This window comes from Elephas maximus, chromosome 3 (genome assembly GCF_024166365.1).
Source record: "Elephas maximus indicus isolate mEleMax1 chromosome 3, mEleMax1 primary haplotype, whole genome shotgun sequence".
Taxonomy (NCBI): Eukaryota; Metazoa; Chordata; class Mammalia; order Proboscidea; family Elephantidae; genus Elephas; species Elephas maximus.
In genome coordinates, this window is record NC_064821.1 from 88,506,640 (window position 1) to 88,524,441 (window position 17,802).

Below are 17,802 nucleotides of genomic sequence, written 5' to 3' on the forward strand. Positions count from 1 at the left end.
TCAGGATGATTCGAACTCACAGCAAGACCCTACGGGACAGAGTAGACTGCCACACGTGGTTTCTTTATGGAAACAGATTGCCTCATCTTTTTCCTGTCAAGCAGCTGTGGATTTGAACCACTGACCTTTCACTATGAGTTGGAATCAACTTGATAGTAACTTTTTTCAGGTTTTATTAGACTTTCAAAGAAATCTTGGTAATTTATTGTGACTTTGGGCAAGTTAATTATCCTCTTTGTGCTTCAGGTTTCTTGTCCATAAGAAAGCAAAAAACCATTGCTGTCATGTCAATTCTGTTCATAGCCGCCCTATAAGACAGAGTAGAACTGCCCCCACGTTTCCAAGGAGTGGCTGGTGTATTCAAACTGCTGACCTTTTGGTTAGCAGTCTCACTCTTAACCACTGGGCCACCAGGGCACTTTGTCCATATAAAGGAGGAAATAATGTGTGCTGTTGAGCTGATACCAACTTATTGTATGACCCTGTAGGACACAGTAGAACTACCTCATACGGTTTCCTAGGTTGTAATCTTTACAGGAGCATATCGTCAGGTCTTTTCTCCATGGAGCTGCTGGTGGGTTCTTTCAGTTATCAGCTGAGTGTTTAACCATTACACCACCAGGGCTCCTTGGAGAGAATAATAGTACCTTCTTTATAAGGTGTGAATATTACAAGTAGTGCTTTAAACAGTACATAATTAGTACATAATTAGCACTTAATGAATGTTAGCCATTATCATTGTTTTAAATGCATAGCTAAATTCATTAGAAAGTGAGGAAAATCTCAAGGGTCCTAAATTAAAGAGATAAAGCAACATCTGGAACAGTGTGAGCCAGTGTTGGAGCTTCCACGAAAAGGGGGTAGAGAAGCAGTTTTACAAGTCTCAATAACTTTGAAGGAAAAGAAAATGAGGCTTTAAGCTTGTTTAGGGTAGGGTGTTGGAATTGAGACCGCTACATAAAACTAAGGCCCTCAAAGGACTTTATCCTTGGAAAATTTTACCCATTGGTAAAGAAGCTCTGTAGTCTCATCTGAGTTTTAAATAGGGCTGTTAATAATTATAAGTCTCCCCTGAGAATTTTTAACCATAGACCTTCATTCATCTTAATTTGGGGGCTGAGGTTTATATTATCTTTGTGGTCTAGGAGTTGTTCCTAGTCTGGTAATAACCCTAGCACATCTGTCAGAAGCAAACTCAAAACTTCTTTTAGATAACATACTTTCGACTCAGGCAACACAGGAGTCTCAATAAATAAAGCTATGCTGAAGGTGAACTCACAATACAAAATTATAACCCATACAAGGTAACTCCACCATACGTGAAAATCAATAGACAGAAGAAACAATAATAATAGACCCCTACGAACATCACAGGAAACCCTGGTGGCATAGTGGTTAAGTGCTACAGCTGCTAACCAAAAGATCGGCAGTTCAAATCCACTAGGCATTTTATGGGGCAGTTCTACTCTGTCCTATAGGGTTGCTATGAGTTGGAATCAACTCGTTGGCAACGGGTTTTGTTTTGTTTTTTTAAGAATGTCACAAAGTAATGTTATAGATAGACTATAAAATAAGTATATTTAAATTGATTAAGAACATAAGGGAAGAAAACGACAATGAGAGAAAAAAAGACACCTATTTAATAAAAAAGACCAGGCATATTTGGAAAAAATGTTAGTTCAAGGAATGAAGTATGTCATATCATTGAAATTGAAAACCAGGGGTTAGGTTAAATAGTAGATAGAGCTGTGGACAAAATTAATAAATTTTTATCTGGAATGCAGCACAGACATAGGAAGATGTAAAATATGGAGAACTAAAAAATATAGAAAATAGAGTAAGAAAGCCCAGCAGAATGTAGAGAGATGAGAAAGGGACAAAATTCAAAGGGATAATGACTGAAACCTTCCAGAATTGATTCGGGGAAAAGATCATGAATCATGACAAATCCCTATCATCACAAATAAAAATAAATCCCCATCTAGATACATTGTAATAAAATACAGAACCCTAAAAATAGAGGGTCTTAAAAGCAACTTAGAACCTTAAACAATCCATAAAAAACTATTAGAGCTGATGCATAAGTTCAGCAGGGTTACAAGACCAGTATACAAATGTCAGTTATATTTCTCTACACTAGCAATGAACAATCTGAAAACGAAATTAAGAAAACAATTCCCTTTAAAACAGCATCAAAAATTTCAAAAACCTAGAAATAAATGTAACCAAAGAAGTGAAAACTTACATACTACAAAACATTGTTGAAAGAAATTAAAGAAGACCTAATTAAATGGAAAGACAGCCAGTGTTCGTGGATCAGAAGACTCAATATAGTTAGATGATAGAGCTTCCCAAATTGATCTACAGATTTAATGTAATTGCTAGCAAATCCCAACTACATTTTTTTTGCAGTGGAGTCCCTGAGTGTTGCGAAGGATTGATGTGCTAGGCTGATAACCAAAAGGTTAAGTCAGAGCTACGGCTGCTAACCAAACGGTCGGCAGTTTGAATCCACCAGGTGCTCCTTGGAAACTCTTTGGGGCAGTTCTACTCTGTCCTGTAGGGCCGCTTTGAACCAGAATCAACTGCAACGGGTAGCGGTGCCTCAGAAGGTTTTTACTCCCGAAAAATCAGCCATGTAAAACCCTGGGAGCACAGTTCTACTCTGACACACATGGGGTTGCCATTAGTTGGAGTCTACTCAAGGGCAACCGGTTTTTTGTAGCACTGATCAATCTAAGGAGAGCTGCTGCCCCACCTTAGAAAAAGATTTTGGTTTAGAGCGTAGGCTTTTTTTCCTAGTTACTCTGATTCTTGGTGCCTGCTTCTCCTGAAATGCATTCATTTGTTCAGCAAATAATTGAGCGCCTCCTGTCTCCAGGCACTATTTGTAGGTGATTGGGAAGCATCATGGAGCTTATTATAAAGGGAAAAAAAAAACAGACAGTAAACATAATAAATAAATCGACTTGCATAGTACATTAGAAGGTGATAAGAAGTGCTACTAGAGATGTGAAAACTAGAGTAAGAGGGTTAGGGGAGAGCAGGTCACAGTATTAAATAGGAAAATTGGGAAGGTGACATTTAAGTAGTCTTGAAGGTTGTAAAGGATTTTTACGCTTCCTACTGGGAAACCCTGGTGGTGTTGTGGTTAAGTGCTATGGCTGCTAACCAAAAGGTCAGCAGTTCATATCCACCAGGTGCTCCTTGGAAGCTCTATGGGGCAAGTTCTACTCTGTCCTGTAGGGTCGCTATGAGTTGGACTCAACGGCAATGGGCTTGGTTTTGTACTCCATCCTGTATTGCTTCAGTCGGGGGAGCAGGCTTCCTAACTAAATCTAGGGCAGCTACCACAGTGGGTCAGATTTTCTGAGTGCCTGCCAGCTACAGGCAGAAGAGATTTGAAGGCTGAGGACCAGCTACTTTGTAAATATTGCCACAGTTCAACATTGTCACAGAGGTTGCACAGTGTATTTTAACCTGTTACCATTATTCTTTGAGATGAGCATGGTGAAGCATGTAGGAAGATGAAATGTCAGGCTTTACTGTAAGTGACCAGGTGACTGGGGTGGTATTGAGCAGCAGTCTAGTTTAACTCAAGTCTTTGCAGTAAGCAGCAGAGCATCAACTCAGTGGACTTCTAAATTACCTCCCATCAGCTTGGAGTTACTGTGCCTGACTTTGTGAACATCCAGTACTTTGGTCTTACTGAGATGAAAGAATTAAGGCCTGCCCTTTATCTTTCAGGATACTGGGGAAATGGCCAGAGCCTGTTGATATGGAAAAATTAGCCGGTTCCTCGTCTTGGATCTCAGCTGAGTCATGGCATCTGTAGCAGGGTGCCTGACCTTTTCTTCCCCTGGCAGCTGTTGCAGACTTGCCAAGTGAGCTTATGTGTACCTTCATACAAAGGCGTGTGGTCTGGAAATATTATCTTTAGTGTTTTGGATTTTGTATTAAATTTTAAATAAGATGGCAAATGAAGTTAGAATCCATTATCTGTCCCTACAGTTGTAAGAGATTTTCATTTTCATACACAGGAAGTTTAGACATAATAGTTGAATATACTTTACGTGTACCAGATGTGTATGCTTCCTCTTTTAATTCTTGTAACAAATCATATTCATCCCTCCACTTATTCATTTAATGAATGTTTATTGAGAGCCTGCCATGTGCCAGGCAGTGTTGTAGGCATTGAGAACTACAGCAGAGAACAAAACATACAAAACTTCCTGCCCTCGTGGAGCTTATATTCTAAGGGGAAGGGAGGCAACAAACAAAATGGATGTGTAAAATATATAGTAAGTTATATGGTGGTAAGTGTTACCCTGTCCAGTTGCCATTCTGACTCATAGCGACCCTGTAGGACATAGTAAATTGCTCCATAGGGTTTCCAAGGAGCAGCTGGTGGATTTGAATGGCCGACCTTTTGGTTAGCAGCCTAAACTATTAACCACTTCACCACTAGGGCCCCGGTAAGTGTTATGGAGAAAAATAAATCAGGAAAGGGAGGTCGTTTAGGGGGTATTACAGTTTTAAATAGGATGATCAAGGAAAAATTCACGGAGATTATATTTGAACAAAGACTTGAGGGGGATGAGGGAACAAGCCTGAGGCTGCCTAGGGAAAGAGCATTATAGACCAAGGAAACTTCAGTTGTAAAGACCCTGAGAAAAGTGCGAGTGGAGTAAAGTAAGCAAAAGAGAGAAGTAATGGAACCCAGATAATGTAAGACCTTGTAGGCCCTTGTAAGAACTTTGAATTTTAATCTTAAGTAGGGAGAATTTTAAGCAGAAGAGAGATATGATATTACTTACACTAAAAAATTTTTTATACCTTTATACAGTATAATAGACTATGTGTTTAAAACGTACAATTTGGAGAGTTTCAGTATAGGTATAAATCACATGTCTGTCAGTTTGTTGTACTATGATGGCTTGCGTGTTGCCATGATGCTGAAAGCTTATTCCAATGGTATATCAAATACCAGCAGGGTCACCCATGCTGAACAGGTTTCAGCTGAGCTTCCAGACTAAGAAAAACTAGGAAAAAGGGCCTCACGGTCTACTTCTGAAGAGAATTAGCTAGTGAAAACCTTATGAGTTGCATCAGAACATTGTCTGATATAGTGCCAGAAAATGAGCCCATCAGGCCAGCAGGCACTCAGAGTACGACTGGGGAAGAGCTGATCCTCAGAGTAGAGACCTTAACGACGTGGATGGAGTCAAGCTTTTGGGACCTTCATTTGCTGATGAGAAGAAGCAGCTGCAAACATCCAGAATGAGGAATGCACAAAGTATGAATCTAGAAAAATAGGAAGTCATTAAAAATGAAATGTAATGCATAAAGATCGATATCTTAGGCATTAGTGAGCTGAAATGGACTGGTATTGGCCATTTTGAATCGGACAATCATATGGTCTATTATGCCAAGAATGACAGCCTGAAGAGGGGTGGCATTGCATGCATCATCAAAAAGAACATTTCAAGATCTGTCCTGAAATACAACACTGTCAGCAATAGGACAATATCCATATGCCTACAAGGAAGATCAGTTAATACAACTATTATGCATATTTATGCACCAACTGCTAACGCCAAAGATGAAGAAATTGAAGATTTTTAGCAACTTCTGCAGTCTGAAATTGATCAAACGTAATCAGGATGCATTGATAATTACTGGTGATTGGAATGCAAAAGTTGGAAACAAGAACGGTAGTTGGAAAAAAGGGCCTTGGTGATAGAAATGACGCCAGAGATTGCTTGATAGAATTTCGCAAGACCAATGACTTCTTCATTGCCGATACCTTTTTTCACCAACATAAACGGCGATATGAGTCAGAATAGACTTAATGGCAATGGGTTTGGTTTTTGTTTTTTTTATACATGTGGACCTCACCAGATGGAATGCACAGGAATCAAATTGACTACATCTGTGGAAATAGACAATGGAAAAGCTCAGTATCATCAGTCAGAACAAGGTCAGGGGCCTTCTGTGGAACAGACCGTCAATTGTGCATAAGATGCAAGTCAAATTGAAGCTGAAGAAAATTAGAACAAGTCCACGAGAGCCCAAGTATGACCTTGAGTATATTCCACCTGAATTTAGAGACCATTTCAAGAATAGATTTGACTCATTAAACACTGATGACTGAAGACCAGACGAGTTGTGAAATGACATCAAGAATATCATACATGAAGACAAGCAAGAGGTCACTAAAAAGACAAGAAAGAAAGAAAGACCAAAATGGATGTCAAAAGAGTCCTCTGAAAGTTGCTCTTGAATGTAGAGTAGCTAAAGCGAAAGGAAGAAAAGATGAAGTTAAAGAGCTGAACAGATTTCAAAGGGCAGCTCAAGAAGACAAAGTAAAGTATTGTGATGACATGTGCACAGAGTTAGAAAACCAAAAGGGAAGAACGTGCTCGGCATTTCTCAATCTGAAAGAACTGAAGAGAAAACTCAAGCCTTGAGTTGCAATATTGAAGGATTCTATGGGGAAGATTTTAAAGGATGCAGGAAGCATCAAAGAAAATGGAAGGAATACACAGTCACTGTATCAGAAAGAATTGGTTGACATTCAGCCACTTCAGGAAGTGGTATATGATCAAGAGCCAATAGTACTGAAGGAAGAAGTCCAAGCTGCATCGAAGGCATTGGCAAAAAAACAAGGCCCCAGGAATTGACAGAATACCAATTGAGATATTTCCACAAATGGATGCCGCACTGGAAGTGTTCGTTCTTCTATACCAAGAAATTTTGAAGATAGCTACCCAGCCAACCAACTGGAGGAGATCCATATTTGTGCCCATTCCAAAGAAAGGTGATCTAACAGAATGCGGAATTTATCAAACAATATCTTTAATATTACAAGCAAGTAAATTTTTGCTAAAGATCATTCAAAAGTGGTTACAGCAGTACATCAACAGGGAACTGCCAGAAATTCAAGCTGGATTCAGAAGAGGACATGGAACCAAGGATATCATTGCTGATGTCACATGGATCTTGGCTAAAAGCAGAGAATACCAGAAAAGTGTTTTCCTGTGTTTTATTGACTATGCAAAGGCATTCAACTATGTGGATCATAACAAATTATGGATAACATTACAAAGAATGGGAATTCCAGAACACTTAGTTTTGCCCATGCAGAACCTGTACATAGACCAAGAGGCAGCATTTGAACAGATCAAGGGGATACTGCATGGTTTAACGTCAGGAAAGGTGTGTGTCAGGGTCGTATCCTTTTACCATACTTATTCGTTCTTTATGCTGAGCAAATAATCAGAGAAGCTTGTGTATATGAAGAAAAACGTGGCATCAGGATTGGATCTCATTAACAACCTGTGATATGCAGATGACACAACCTTACTTGCTGCAAGTGAAGAGGTCTTGAAGCACCTACTGATGAAGATCAAAGACCACAGCCTTCAGTATGGATCACACCTCAACATAATGAGGACAAAAATCCTCACAACTGGTCCAATAAGCAGTATCATGATAGATGGAGAAAAGATTGAAGTTGTCAAGGATTTCATTTTACTTGGATCCACAATCAACACCCGTGGAAGCAGCAGTCAGGAAATCAAAGGATGTGTTGCATTCCCCAAATCTACTGCAAGAGACCTCTTTAAGTGTTAAAAACCTAAGATGTCACCTTAAGGACTAAGGTGTGCCTGACCAAAGCCATCATGTTTTAGTCACCTCATATGCATGCGAAAGCGGGAGAGTGAATAAAGAAAACTGAAGCAGAATTGATGAGTTTGAATTATGGTATTGATGAAGAATATTGAATATACTGTGGACCGTCAGAAGAACGAACAAATCTGTCTTCAAAGAAATACAACCAGAATGCTCCTTAGAAGCAAGGACGGCAAGACTTCATCTCGCCTACTTTGGACATGTTATCTGGAGGGACCAATCCCTGGAGAAGGACATCATGCTTGGTAAAGTAGAGGGTCAGCAAAAAAGAGCAAGACCCTTAATGAGATGGGTTGACACAATGGCTACAACAGTGGGCTCAAACACAGCAACAATTGTAAAGATAGCACAGGACTAGGCAGTGTTTCCTTCTGTTGTACATAGGGTCCTTGTAAGTTGGAACCAACTCGACAGAACCTTACAACAACATAAATCTGTAAAACTGTTATCATGGTCAAAATAAGGAATATATTTATCATGCCCAAACATTTTCTGGAGCCTTTTTGTAATCCATCCCCTGCCTGCAGTTAGGCAACCACTGGTCTGCTTTTTCTCACCACAGATCAGTTAAAATTTTCACGTTATACAAATGGAATTGTATAGTGTGTACTTTTTCTGTCTGGCTTCTTGCTTTCAGTGTAATTATTTTGAGATTCTTCCGTGTTGTGTTTGAGTCAATAGTTAATTCTGTTTTATTGCTGAGTAGTATTCCATTTTGTGGAAATATCATGATTTGTTTACCCATTCATCTGTCAGTGAATATTTGAGGTGGTGTCCAGTTTTTGGGTATCACAAATAATGAGTAACATATGGTTGGGTCTTGCAAAAATATCCACTCTGAAAATCTGTGCCTTAACTTGGTATGTGTTTAGGACATTTGAATTTAGTGTGATTATTGGTGTAATTGGGTTTAAATCTCACTGGCTGTTTGTTCTCTGTGTGGCCCATCTGTACTTGTTCCTCCTTTCCTCTTTTTTTGCCTACTTCTGGATTGCGTATTTCTTAATGATTCCATTTTATCTCCTCCGTTTTTTTTTTTTGGTTGGCATATTAGCTATACTTTTTCTTTTTTTTTTTTTAGCAGTTGCTTTAGTATTTGTAATAAAAATAAATATCTTTAATATGTCACAGTTTACCTTCACGTAATACTTAATTCAGAGTCTTACAATGATATACTTACATTTCTTCTCTTGCAGCCTTGGTGCTATTAGTGTCCTACATTTTACGTCTTCGTATGTCATAAACCCCACGGTACATTATTATTGTAAATCTTTAAACAGTCAATTATCCTTTAAAGAGATTTAAAAAATCAAGTGATTTCTATTACCCACATATTTACCATTTCTTGCACTTTTCTTTTGAGTAGATTCAGATTTTCATCTGGTATCATTTTCATTCTGCTTTTGTATGCCTGGAAAAAGTCCTTATTTGCCTACCTTTTTTCTCTCAATATTGAATTCTAGATTCAGTACTTTAAGATGTTTCTTTACTGTCTTCTGGTTTATATTTTTTTCTGTTGACCAGTCTGCTGTCATTGTTATCTTTGTTCTGTGTGTTAAGCATCTTTTCTTTCTGGCTTTTAAGATTTTCTTTTTATCATTGCTTTAAGTAATTTAATTATTATGTGCTTCAGTGTACTTTTCTTCATGTTTCTTGTGCTTGGGGTACATTGAGCCTCTTGAATCTGTAGGTTTATAGTTTTCATCAAATTCCAAAATTTTTCAGCAACTATTTATTCAATTTTTTTGTGTGTGTTTAGCCCACTGTCCCTTTCAAGGACTCTACTTACACGTTAGTCTGCTTGAAATTGTCCCACAGCTCACTGATGCCCTTTCCATTAAAAAAAAAAAAATCCTTTTTCTCTATGTGTTTCATTTTAGAAACTTTTTCTTGCTATGTCTTCAGGCTCACTAACTTTTTCTTCTGTGGTATCTAAACTACTGTTACAGCTAGTTTAGTTTTTGAAAAATAAACTGTCCAGTTTGTTTTTCATCTCAGATTTTTTTTTTTTTTTTAATCTGCAGAAGTTTGATTTGGGCTTTTTCATTTCTTTCATAATTTCTCCTTAATATGCTCATGCTTTCCTATACCTTTTTAAAAATATAGAATATAATTATTATAACAATTTTAATATTCACTTCTACTAATCCTATCATTTGTGTCCTTCCTGGGTCTATCAATTATTTTATCACTCTCATTTTGGGTCACCTTTTCATGCTCTGTTCCATGCCTAGTAATTTTTTATTGCATAACAAACACTATGAATTTCGCCTTGTTGTATGCTAGATATGTTTGTATGTCTTTAAATATTTTTGAACTTTGTTCAGAAACATAATTAATTTACTTGGAAGTAGTTTGATCCTATCGAGAATTGTTTTTAAGCTTTGTTAGGTGGGACCAAGGCAGCATTTGGGGCTAATTTTTCTTTACTACTGATGCAATATCTCTGAGAAAATAATAGAGAATTCACATTTTATAGACTATGTTTAGCTAATAGTTCACGAAGCATGGATGGAATTGGGTAAGTCAAGGAGAAAGGGTATACCTGTTGAAGGAAGTAGTGTTAGCCAAAGAGCAGAGGAAATCTTTGGAGGTATCGTACTACTCAGGATCCCTTTGGTCTGGGTAAGCCCTTTAACAGCCAATGTGTTTTAATATATACATTCTCTTAAGTTTCTCATGTTCAAAATTGAGGTGTCTAGAGCTTTTTTTTTTTTTTGAGAATATTTATGTTATTTGCCACCAAAACAGGGGACTGAATAAATATAGCTATGTTTCTCTATTTAAAAAAAACCCAAAAGATAAACGTTTATTTATCTAAAGACCTTTACTAAGAAAAAGTAGATTCTTTACAAATGGTGAATTTGAATGGTGACAGTATGGAGTATGAACTATATTCAAAGTGTGGTGGGAGGTCATTGGGGTTTTAAGAAAGAAGTTACATGATCTGATTTATGGCTTTTAGGATATGACTCTGGCTGGTGGGTGGAGAGTAGACTGTTAGGAGTATGGACTGGATAAGAGGAACCGAAGTGGAAAGAGGAAGGTCATTAGGAATTTTTTGTACAATGGTAACATGAGCTGGAGTAGTAATAGTGATGGAGGTAGTGAGAACTCTTTGAACACAGGATGTACTTTGAAGGTATAATCCACAGAACTTGCTGGTTGTTTTGGATATAGGTGTGAGGAAAAAGAGAAGAATCAACAATAATTTCTAGCTTTTTGCCTGAGCAACTGGATGAATGCTGGTATTTTGTAACAAGATCGATGTAACTTAGGGAGGAGTAGGTTTTAGAGGAAAATTCAAGAGGTCTATTTTGGAAATGTCAATTTTGAGATGCCTTTTAGACATCTCAGTGTAGAGATGTCAAGTAGAATTTGTATATGTGAGTCTCACTCAGAGAGAGAGCATAGAACTTAAATAAAGAGCTATGTGTCATCATCATCTAGATGGCATTTAAAGCTATGAAATTGAAATAATTTATTTAGGGAGTGAGTGTAAGTATAGAAGGAAACATTTCAGGTCAGAACCCCAGAGCATTGAATCATTTAGAAGTCAGGAAGAGAAGGAACCAGTAAAGGAGACTGAAATCAGCAGCTGGTGAGATAAGGGGAAAACCAGGAAAGCATCATGTCCTAGAAACTAAGAAGAGTTACACAGACGTTATGGTGAGCAAAGGAAGCCAGACACCAAAAAACACATACTGTATGTATGTCTTAGTTACCTAGTGCTGCTATAACACAGGTAGCACACAAATGGGTGGCTTTGAAGAACAGATACTTATTTTCTCACAGTTCTGGAGGCTAAATGTCCAAATCAGGGTCTTGGTCATGTTGACCCTTCTTGGTAGCCCTGGGTTTTCCTTGGTTCCTTGGCTTGTAGACAGCCCTCACGTGGTGTCTGTCCTCTTCCATTTGTCCATATGTCTCTGTGTTATGCTGGTCTTTATATAAATCAGAAGTGATTAGGATACACCTTACACTGGTATGGTCTCATAAACGTAAGAAAGAAAACCCTGTTTCCAAGCAAGATTACCTCCACATGTATAGGAATTAGAATTCCAACACATATTTTAGTGGGGGTTCACAATTCAGTTCATAACACTGTGTAATTCCATTTATAAAAAATCAATCGACAAACAAAATTAATATATTGTAATAGAAATCAGAAGGTGGTTGAGAGACAGCGGCTGGTTGACTGGAAAAAGGCACAGGGGAACTTTCTGGGGTAATAGAAATTTTCTGTCTCTTGTTTTGGATATAGCTACATGGATGTATACAGCAGTCAAGCCTCATTGCACTGAACATTTAAGACCTGTGCATTTTATGTAATATTCGAAAAAGGAGGGAGTTACAACAGTGTCAGATGATTTTTGATCAAATGTCACGTCACTAGTCGGACCTGCCCTGACCGCTATCATGTCCACCTCCACGCCAGTCTCCTTTATTTCCTTACCCTGTTTTCTTTCTTTCTTTTTTTTCATGGTAATTTTTACTCCAATTAATGGAGGACAGAGACTTTCTTTTGTTCCCTACTGTTTTCCTAGCACCTAGAACAGTGCCTGGTGCATAGTAGACCAATAAATCTTTGAATGAGTATAAATGACAAGCTTGCCTAAGCCTTTAAAGGATGGCCTGGCTTTCAAATAAATGTATACAAACTTCAGTACCAAGTATTGCATGAAACGGCTTTTCATCATGATCTGGTTTTCTCCAACCACAAAAAAAAGGCCTCAGTCATTGCCATGTAATGGAAAGCCAGCTTTATAGAGAGTACTTGTTCTGGAAATTTATAGGGAAATGAGAGTGCTGCTTAATTCATTAAGATAAAAGTGGTTTTAAAAAATAAGTGTCTTAGATTAAATTAACAGTTTTCTTTTTATGACAAGAACATTAATTTTTATGAGATGTGCAAATATGGCTTGTGTTTTTAGTTGTCTGAATCAGATTTTGTCATTCTTCACTGGATACCATTTAAACATGTTTGCTGCCCTTAGGGAAATTCTCATGTCCATTTGGGAAGCAAAACTTAAACATTGGCAAAGTGCAATGACAATACAAGATAAAATCAAAACAATATTATTCCAGGATAGAGCACAGCAATTGTGAAACCTAGCTGATGCAAACAGTAATTGCCAACCCAGTTCAGAATTTGAAGTAATATACTACTCAGCCCATAAAATGGCATCATTCCTTTGTTCCTGGATAGCCACTCAAGGCCTCTAGGCCCATGGTATTGTCCTGTTATAACTAACATTTGTGTTTTCATTGCAGTTGTCGGACAAGTAACCGCAAGAGCTTGATTGTGACCTCTAGCACATCACCCACACTTCCACGGCCACACTCACCACTCCATGGCCACACAGGTAAGTGTTTGAAGGTTAAGAAAGGTGGAAAATGCCCAAGGTGTCCAGTTGCTTCTGTGTAGGTGCTAGTATTTGTTCTTCCCTGTTTTTCACTTTTTATAGTTCAGTATATTATATTGTCACTTCACTTGGCTGACGGAAGCATACAGAACCTCATGGGCATGCTTTCTGTAGGAGAATGTGTTCTGTCTGCTTTTAGTTCTTAGTTGTTTCTTACCTTGTCCTCTCAACATTCCTTTTGGTCTTATACATGTCTTGGAGGTCAGGTATCTACCCTGGTTCCACGGCCTTTGTTCTAGAGTGTTGAGTGTATGTTATGGCTCCAATCATTTTGGGCTGTGTGATGAGGGGTCCATTAACATCTTGTCCTACCATGCCCGAGGGCTGGGACTCAGAATTTTCTGCCTCACAGGACTCCTGTTAGCATTCTCCCTGACAGACCAGGAGACAACAAAAGCAAGAGGAATATTTGTTTCATGTTGACATCAATTTCACGTATTGGAATTAAGCAAACGACCTCATACATTAAGACCCTGCTCTGTCAAATATGGGCTCCTCCAGACATTGTTAGGGCTGATATACTTGCCTCTGATTGAGAAATATGTGGCAATTATGGGGCTTGCATTGATTCAAACACACTCTGCCTCCCAGAGGAAAGACAGAAAGACCTCATTTGAGTTAGCTCTGTATTTTGGAATAGACATGTATTTTTGTACCCCACGGGAGCCAAACCAGGGGACCTGTCTTTGCTGAAGGGGCTGCTGTACTGCTACGCTGTTCATTGCTACAGTATTTACAGTGGAAGTTCTAGACCTAGAGTTAATGGAAAAAGAGCAGACTCGGAACCCTAGGAAGCTGTTCAGAGCTTGCTGCCTGGGTTTGGTACGCCATGGGAACTGTTGTTCTAAGCCTGAACTTGCTACCCTTGGTCAATAAAAGAGTACCAAAGCAATGCCAAAGGCCTGCTTATCAAAGCAGATCAGATCAGACAGAACTGTTCCCTTTGGGTTTGTCTCCTTGCTCACAATTTACAGAATGTTTGGAGGAAGAAAGCAAGGGTGTATGTGGAGTAGCTTTCTGAGGGCCCGGAGTCTGGCAATTCTGAGACAGATCTTTGTCCCTAGAAGAAGGTTCTCACCTTTCTGGGCTCAAGTTTCCTGAGCCTAGAGGCCAGATAATTCAGTGTCCCTGGCCCTTTTCCAGAGTCAGTAAACATCTTATGCACTAGTTGTCACATTACAAGATACCACCAAGAGCACAAGGGGACCCAGGAATTGGCATTTAAAGCAGAACTCTCCTTGTGTTTAGGTACTTTTTCTCCCTGGAAATTGGCTGGGTTCTAGATTAGCTTAAATAGCACATCCTACCCTGAAACTTTGTAAAAACTTAGCATACATCTGATCTGGCTTTTATATCACACAGAAATAAATTTAACGTGTCCAAACCTTGTATATAGTCTCACAACTATAATGTGAGTTTAAAAAAAAAAACTTATTGTCATCGAGTCAATTCCAACTTATAGAGACCCTGTAGGACAGAGTAGAACTGCCCCATAGGGTTTCCAAGGAGTTCCTGGTGGATTCAAACTTCCCACCTTTTATTTAGCAGCCATAGCTCTTAACCACTATGCCACCAGGGAAACCCGCTTCCATGGAGTTGATTCTGACTCACAGTGACCCTGTAGGACACAGTAGAACTGCTTCATAGGGTTTTCAAGGCTGTAAATCTCTGTGGAAGCAGATGCCACGTCTTTCTCGTACAGAGTCACTGGTGCTTTCGAACCGCCGACCTTTCGGTTAGTAGTAAATCGCTTTAACCACTGTGTGACCAGTGCTCCTTGTAATGTACTAGGCAGTAATCACTACTGGCTGCTCCTCTCTGAGATGATTATGCTCCTTTGTACTTAGATTCTTGGCAATTAGAGTTGAGGACTAATTCTTTCCTACTCAAGTGACTTTGGGATAAGAATACCATCTGCCCTTTTCAGCCTGCATAGGTCTGTACTCTCTAGCTTTGAGTTAATATATAACATACTTAGTACTCTACAGATGTTAACTATCATCATCATCTCTCCCCAAATCAATGCAGAAAATCTGGGTGGGAAGAATTGACCTAAAAACCTAACACAGGCAAATGCTAAGAGACACAGCACTACTTGTTTCATACAATCAAACTTAACATCAGATTATATATGTCCTTCACGTTGGGTCCACAGAATGCTAAGACCCTTTAACTTCACATTTTACTCTGGAATCTGTTGAATAATATGAGGCCTGTTGATTTGAAAATAGGTTCATATATTCCAGACAGCTCAGTTCAATATTAACTATCTACTATATAAAAATAGGAGCCCTGGTGGCACAGTGGTTAAGAGCTTGGCTGCTAATCAAAAGGTCAGCTGTTTGAATCTACCAGCTGTTCCTTGGAAACCCTATGGGGCAGTTCTACTCTGTCCTATAGGGGCACTAGAGTCAGAATCAACTCGAAGACAACAGGTTTATATATAAATAGGTAACAACAACGGTGAGGTCAGTTCAGTAGTAGCTTAGTCAGCCATCCTGGAAATGGAACCTTCCTAATTCATTTATTTTTATTACCTGTAGCATTATCCATTGTACAACTGTACCACAATTTACTTGTTCATTTTCTTATTGGTGAACATTATATCAGTCTGGGTCCACTCAGGAGACAGAAACCCCATAGTGATTTAAACAGGTGAAGTTAAATATAAAGAATTATTAAACTATGACAAAAGAGTAACTTTAAGATGTAAGGGAACTCTGTAGGATACTAGGGATGCTGAGATAGCGTATCCAAAGAAGAACAAATTTGGATGGAGGGCCCCTCCCCTAGGCTAGATTCGGATTTCCTTAGAGAAGGTGTAGTGTAGTTGCAGCCCACGGGATGGCAGAGATGTTTGCTGATTTGCCCAAGCCAAAGCTGGTCCGCTGTCTCTGGACAATCAGGAAGCAACCCTTTGGTGCACATGCAAATTGCAACCAGTGGGCAGCTATGCAGAGGGAGTGGGCAGGAGAACCAGAGCACATGATAGCCCTCAGGAAGGCCATGGGAGAAAACCTGGGGGCAGGGAATAAATGAGGCGTGAGAGGGAATCAGGGCACTAGTGCCAGCAGGAGACCTGGAACACACTGTTCCTGTAGGGAGGACTGTAGAAAGCGTTCCCCAGGTCGGACCAGGGTTGTAAGGTTGTTGGCATGTGGCTGGAGCAGAGCATCACTGCTTGTCTTCACACCCACACCACTGATGGAACAGCTGCTCCAACTAGCAAGCGGAGCCCCTTCCTCCTGCAGTGTGCCTCCAGCGCCCTCTATTGAGAAAGTTCAACCTCGTGCTTTCTATGTAGGAGAAATACTACAAGGAATTTTCTCCAGTATAGTTGAGCAGGTATTGAAGACTGAATTTGGAGCTGAGAGGCATTAAATTGATAAATGGCACAGGAATTTACATTGTTTTATTTCTCACTCTTATACTCAGTGCTGCAACAAACATCCTTCCTCATGTTCTTTTTTATACACGCACAAAGTTTTTTTTCTAGGATTTATATATAGGCATGAAATTGCTGAGTCTTGAGATCTACTGTATAAATTTTTAGGAATAGGCTTAATAGGTCAAAGAGTGTGCATATTTTAATGACGTTTGTTGCTTATCGTCTAACTGATTTTAAATTAGTGTATTGGGAGTAAAACCATGCCTGCCTTATGCCTCAGTCCCTATTGTTCAGAGTCAAGAGTAAACCCCAGTGATCTTCCCTCTTTATAACAATTGCAGCCTTCCCGTCTCTGTCTACTTTGGATTCACTAGAACTAATTTCATTATCCTTTATTCCTGTTTATGTCTGTCACCACAAGAACCCCTCCCCGAGCTCCTTCACTATGATTCCTATAAACCTCTGAACATTCCCTGTTCTGTCTCTGTCATGCCGCCTCAGCTCCTGAAACTCTTATATTGTATCTTCTGGAATTCATAGTTCATTATCAGCAGATTCTCCTGTATCCTCAATCTCGTCTCTGAGGAATCTATTCCTTCTCTCATGGAATCCTGGTTCTCCCCTTACTTAGAACACTAATTCTCTTGTAGTTCTCTCGTGTTGACTCTTATCTCTCATACCATTGAGCCTGAAGTGAGAGCAGGTGTCCTCGTTTTCTTATTATTCTTCATCCTTCTTCCTAATCCCGTAAGCTTGGAATCTTACATCATTAAATTATATCACCTACTACCCATCATAAAAAAAATTTTAAAAACCTGTTTCCGTTTAGGACAGAGTAGAACTCCCCCCATAGGGTTTCCAAGGAGCAGCTGGTGGATTTGAACTGCCAAAAATCTCCACACGTTGCAGCTGTAAAAAATTTAGCTTTTGATTCATTCTTACTCTCTTCATTTCTGCAGCTGTCTTATTCTTTCTTGATGTAGAAGGATCATTCAGTATACCAAAGATAGTTAAATAGTTGATCTTTCCAGTTCTTTGAACTACTTTCTTCCAGTAAGCTTCTCTTCCCTCTACCTCAGTCATGTGTGCCCATAGTCATACCATAGACCTTGTTTCCATAATTTCAGCCTCATTCTTCCTGTTCCGTAAGAACTACCACTAATCTTCCTAGTAAGTGCCATCTAGGAACCCCAACCCTACCCCCTAAAACAATGATTTGTAACTCAGGACTCCATTCTAATGCTTTTAAAATCATCCCTTGTTGCCTGATAACCAACTTGAATTTTGTAGTCA

General features: G+C 39.1%; 1 protein-coding gene across 7 annotated transcripts in view; it reads left to right on the forward strand.

The window, feature by feature from the left end:
• MAST2 (microtubule associated serine/threonine kinase 2) overlaps window positions 1-17,802 on the forward strand; it is a 252,812-nt gene that overhangs the window by 180,081 nt on the left and 54,929 nt on the right. For all 7 annotated transcript variants that reach the window (XM_049879167.1, XM_049879169.1, XM_049879168.1 and 4 more), the window contains exon 5: window positions 12,970-13,061. In XM_049879167.1, the coding sequence (XP_049735124.1) occupies window positions 12,970-13,061 (92 nt within the window). The remainder of the gene's footprint in view (window positions 1-12,969; window positions 13,062-17,802) is intronic.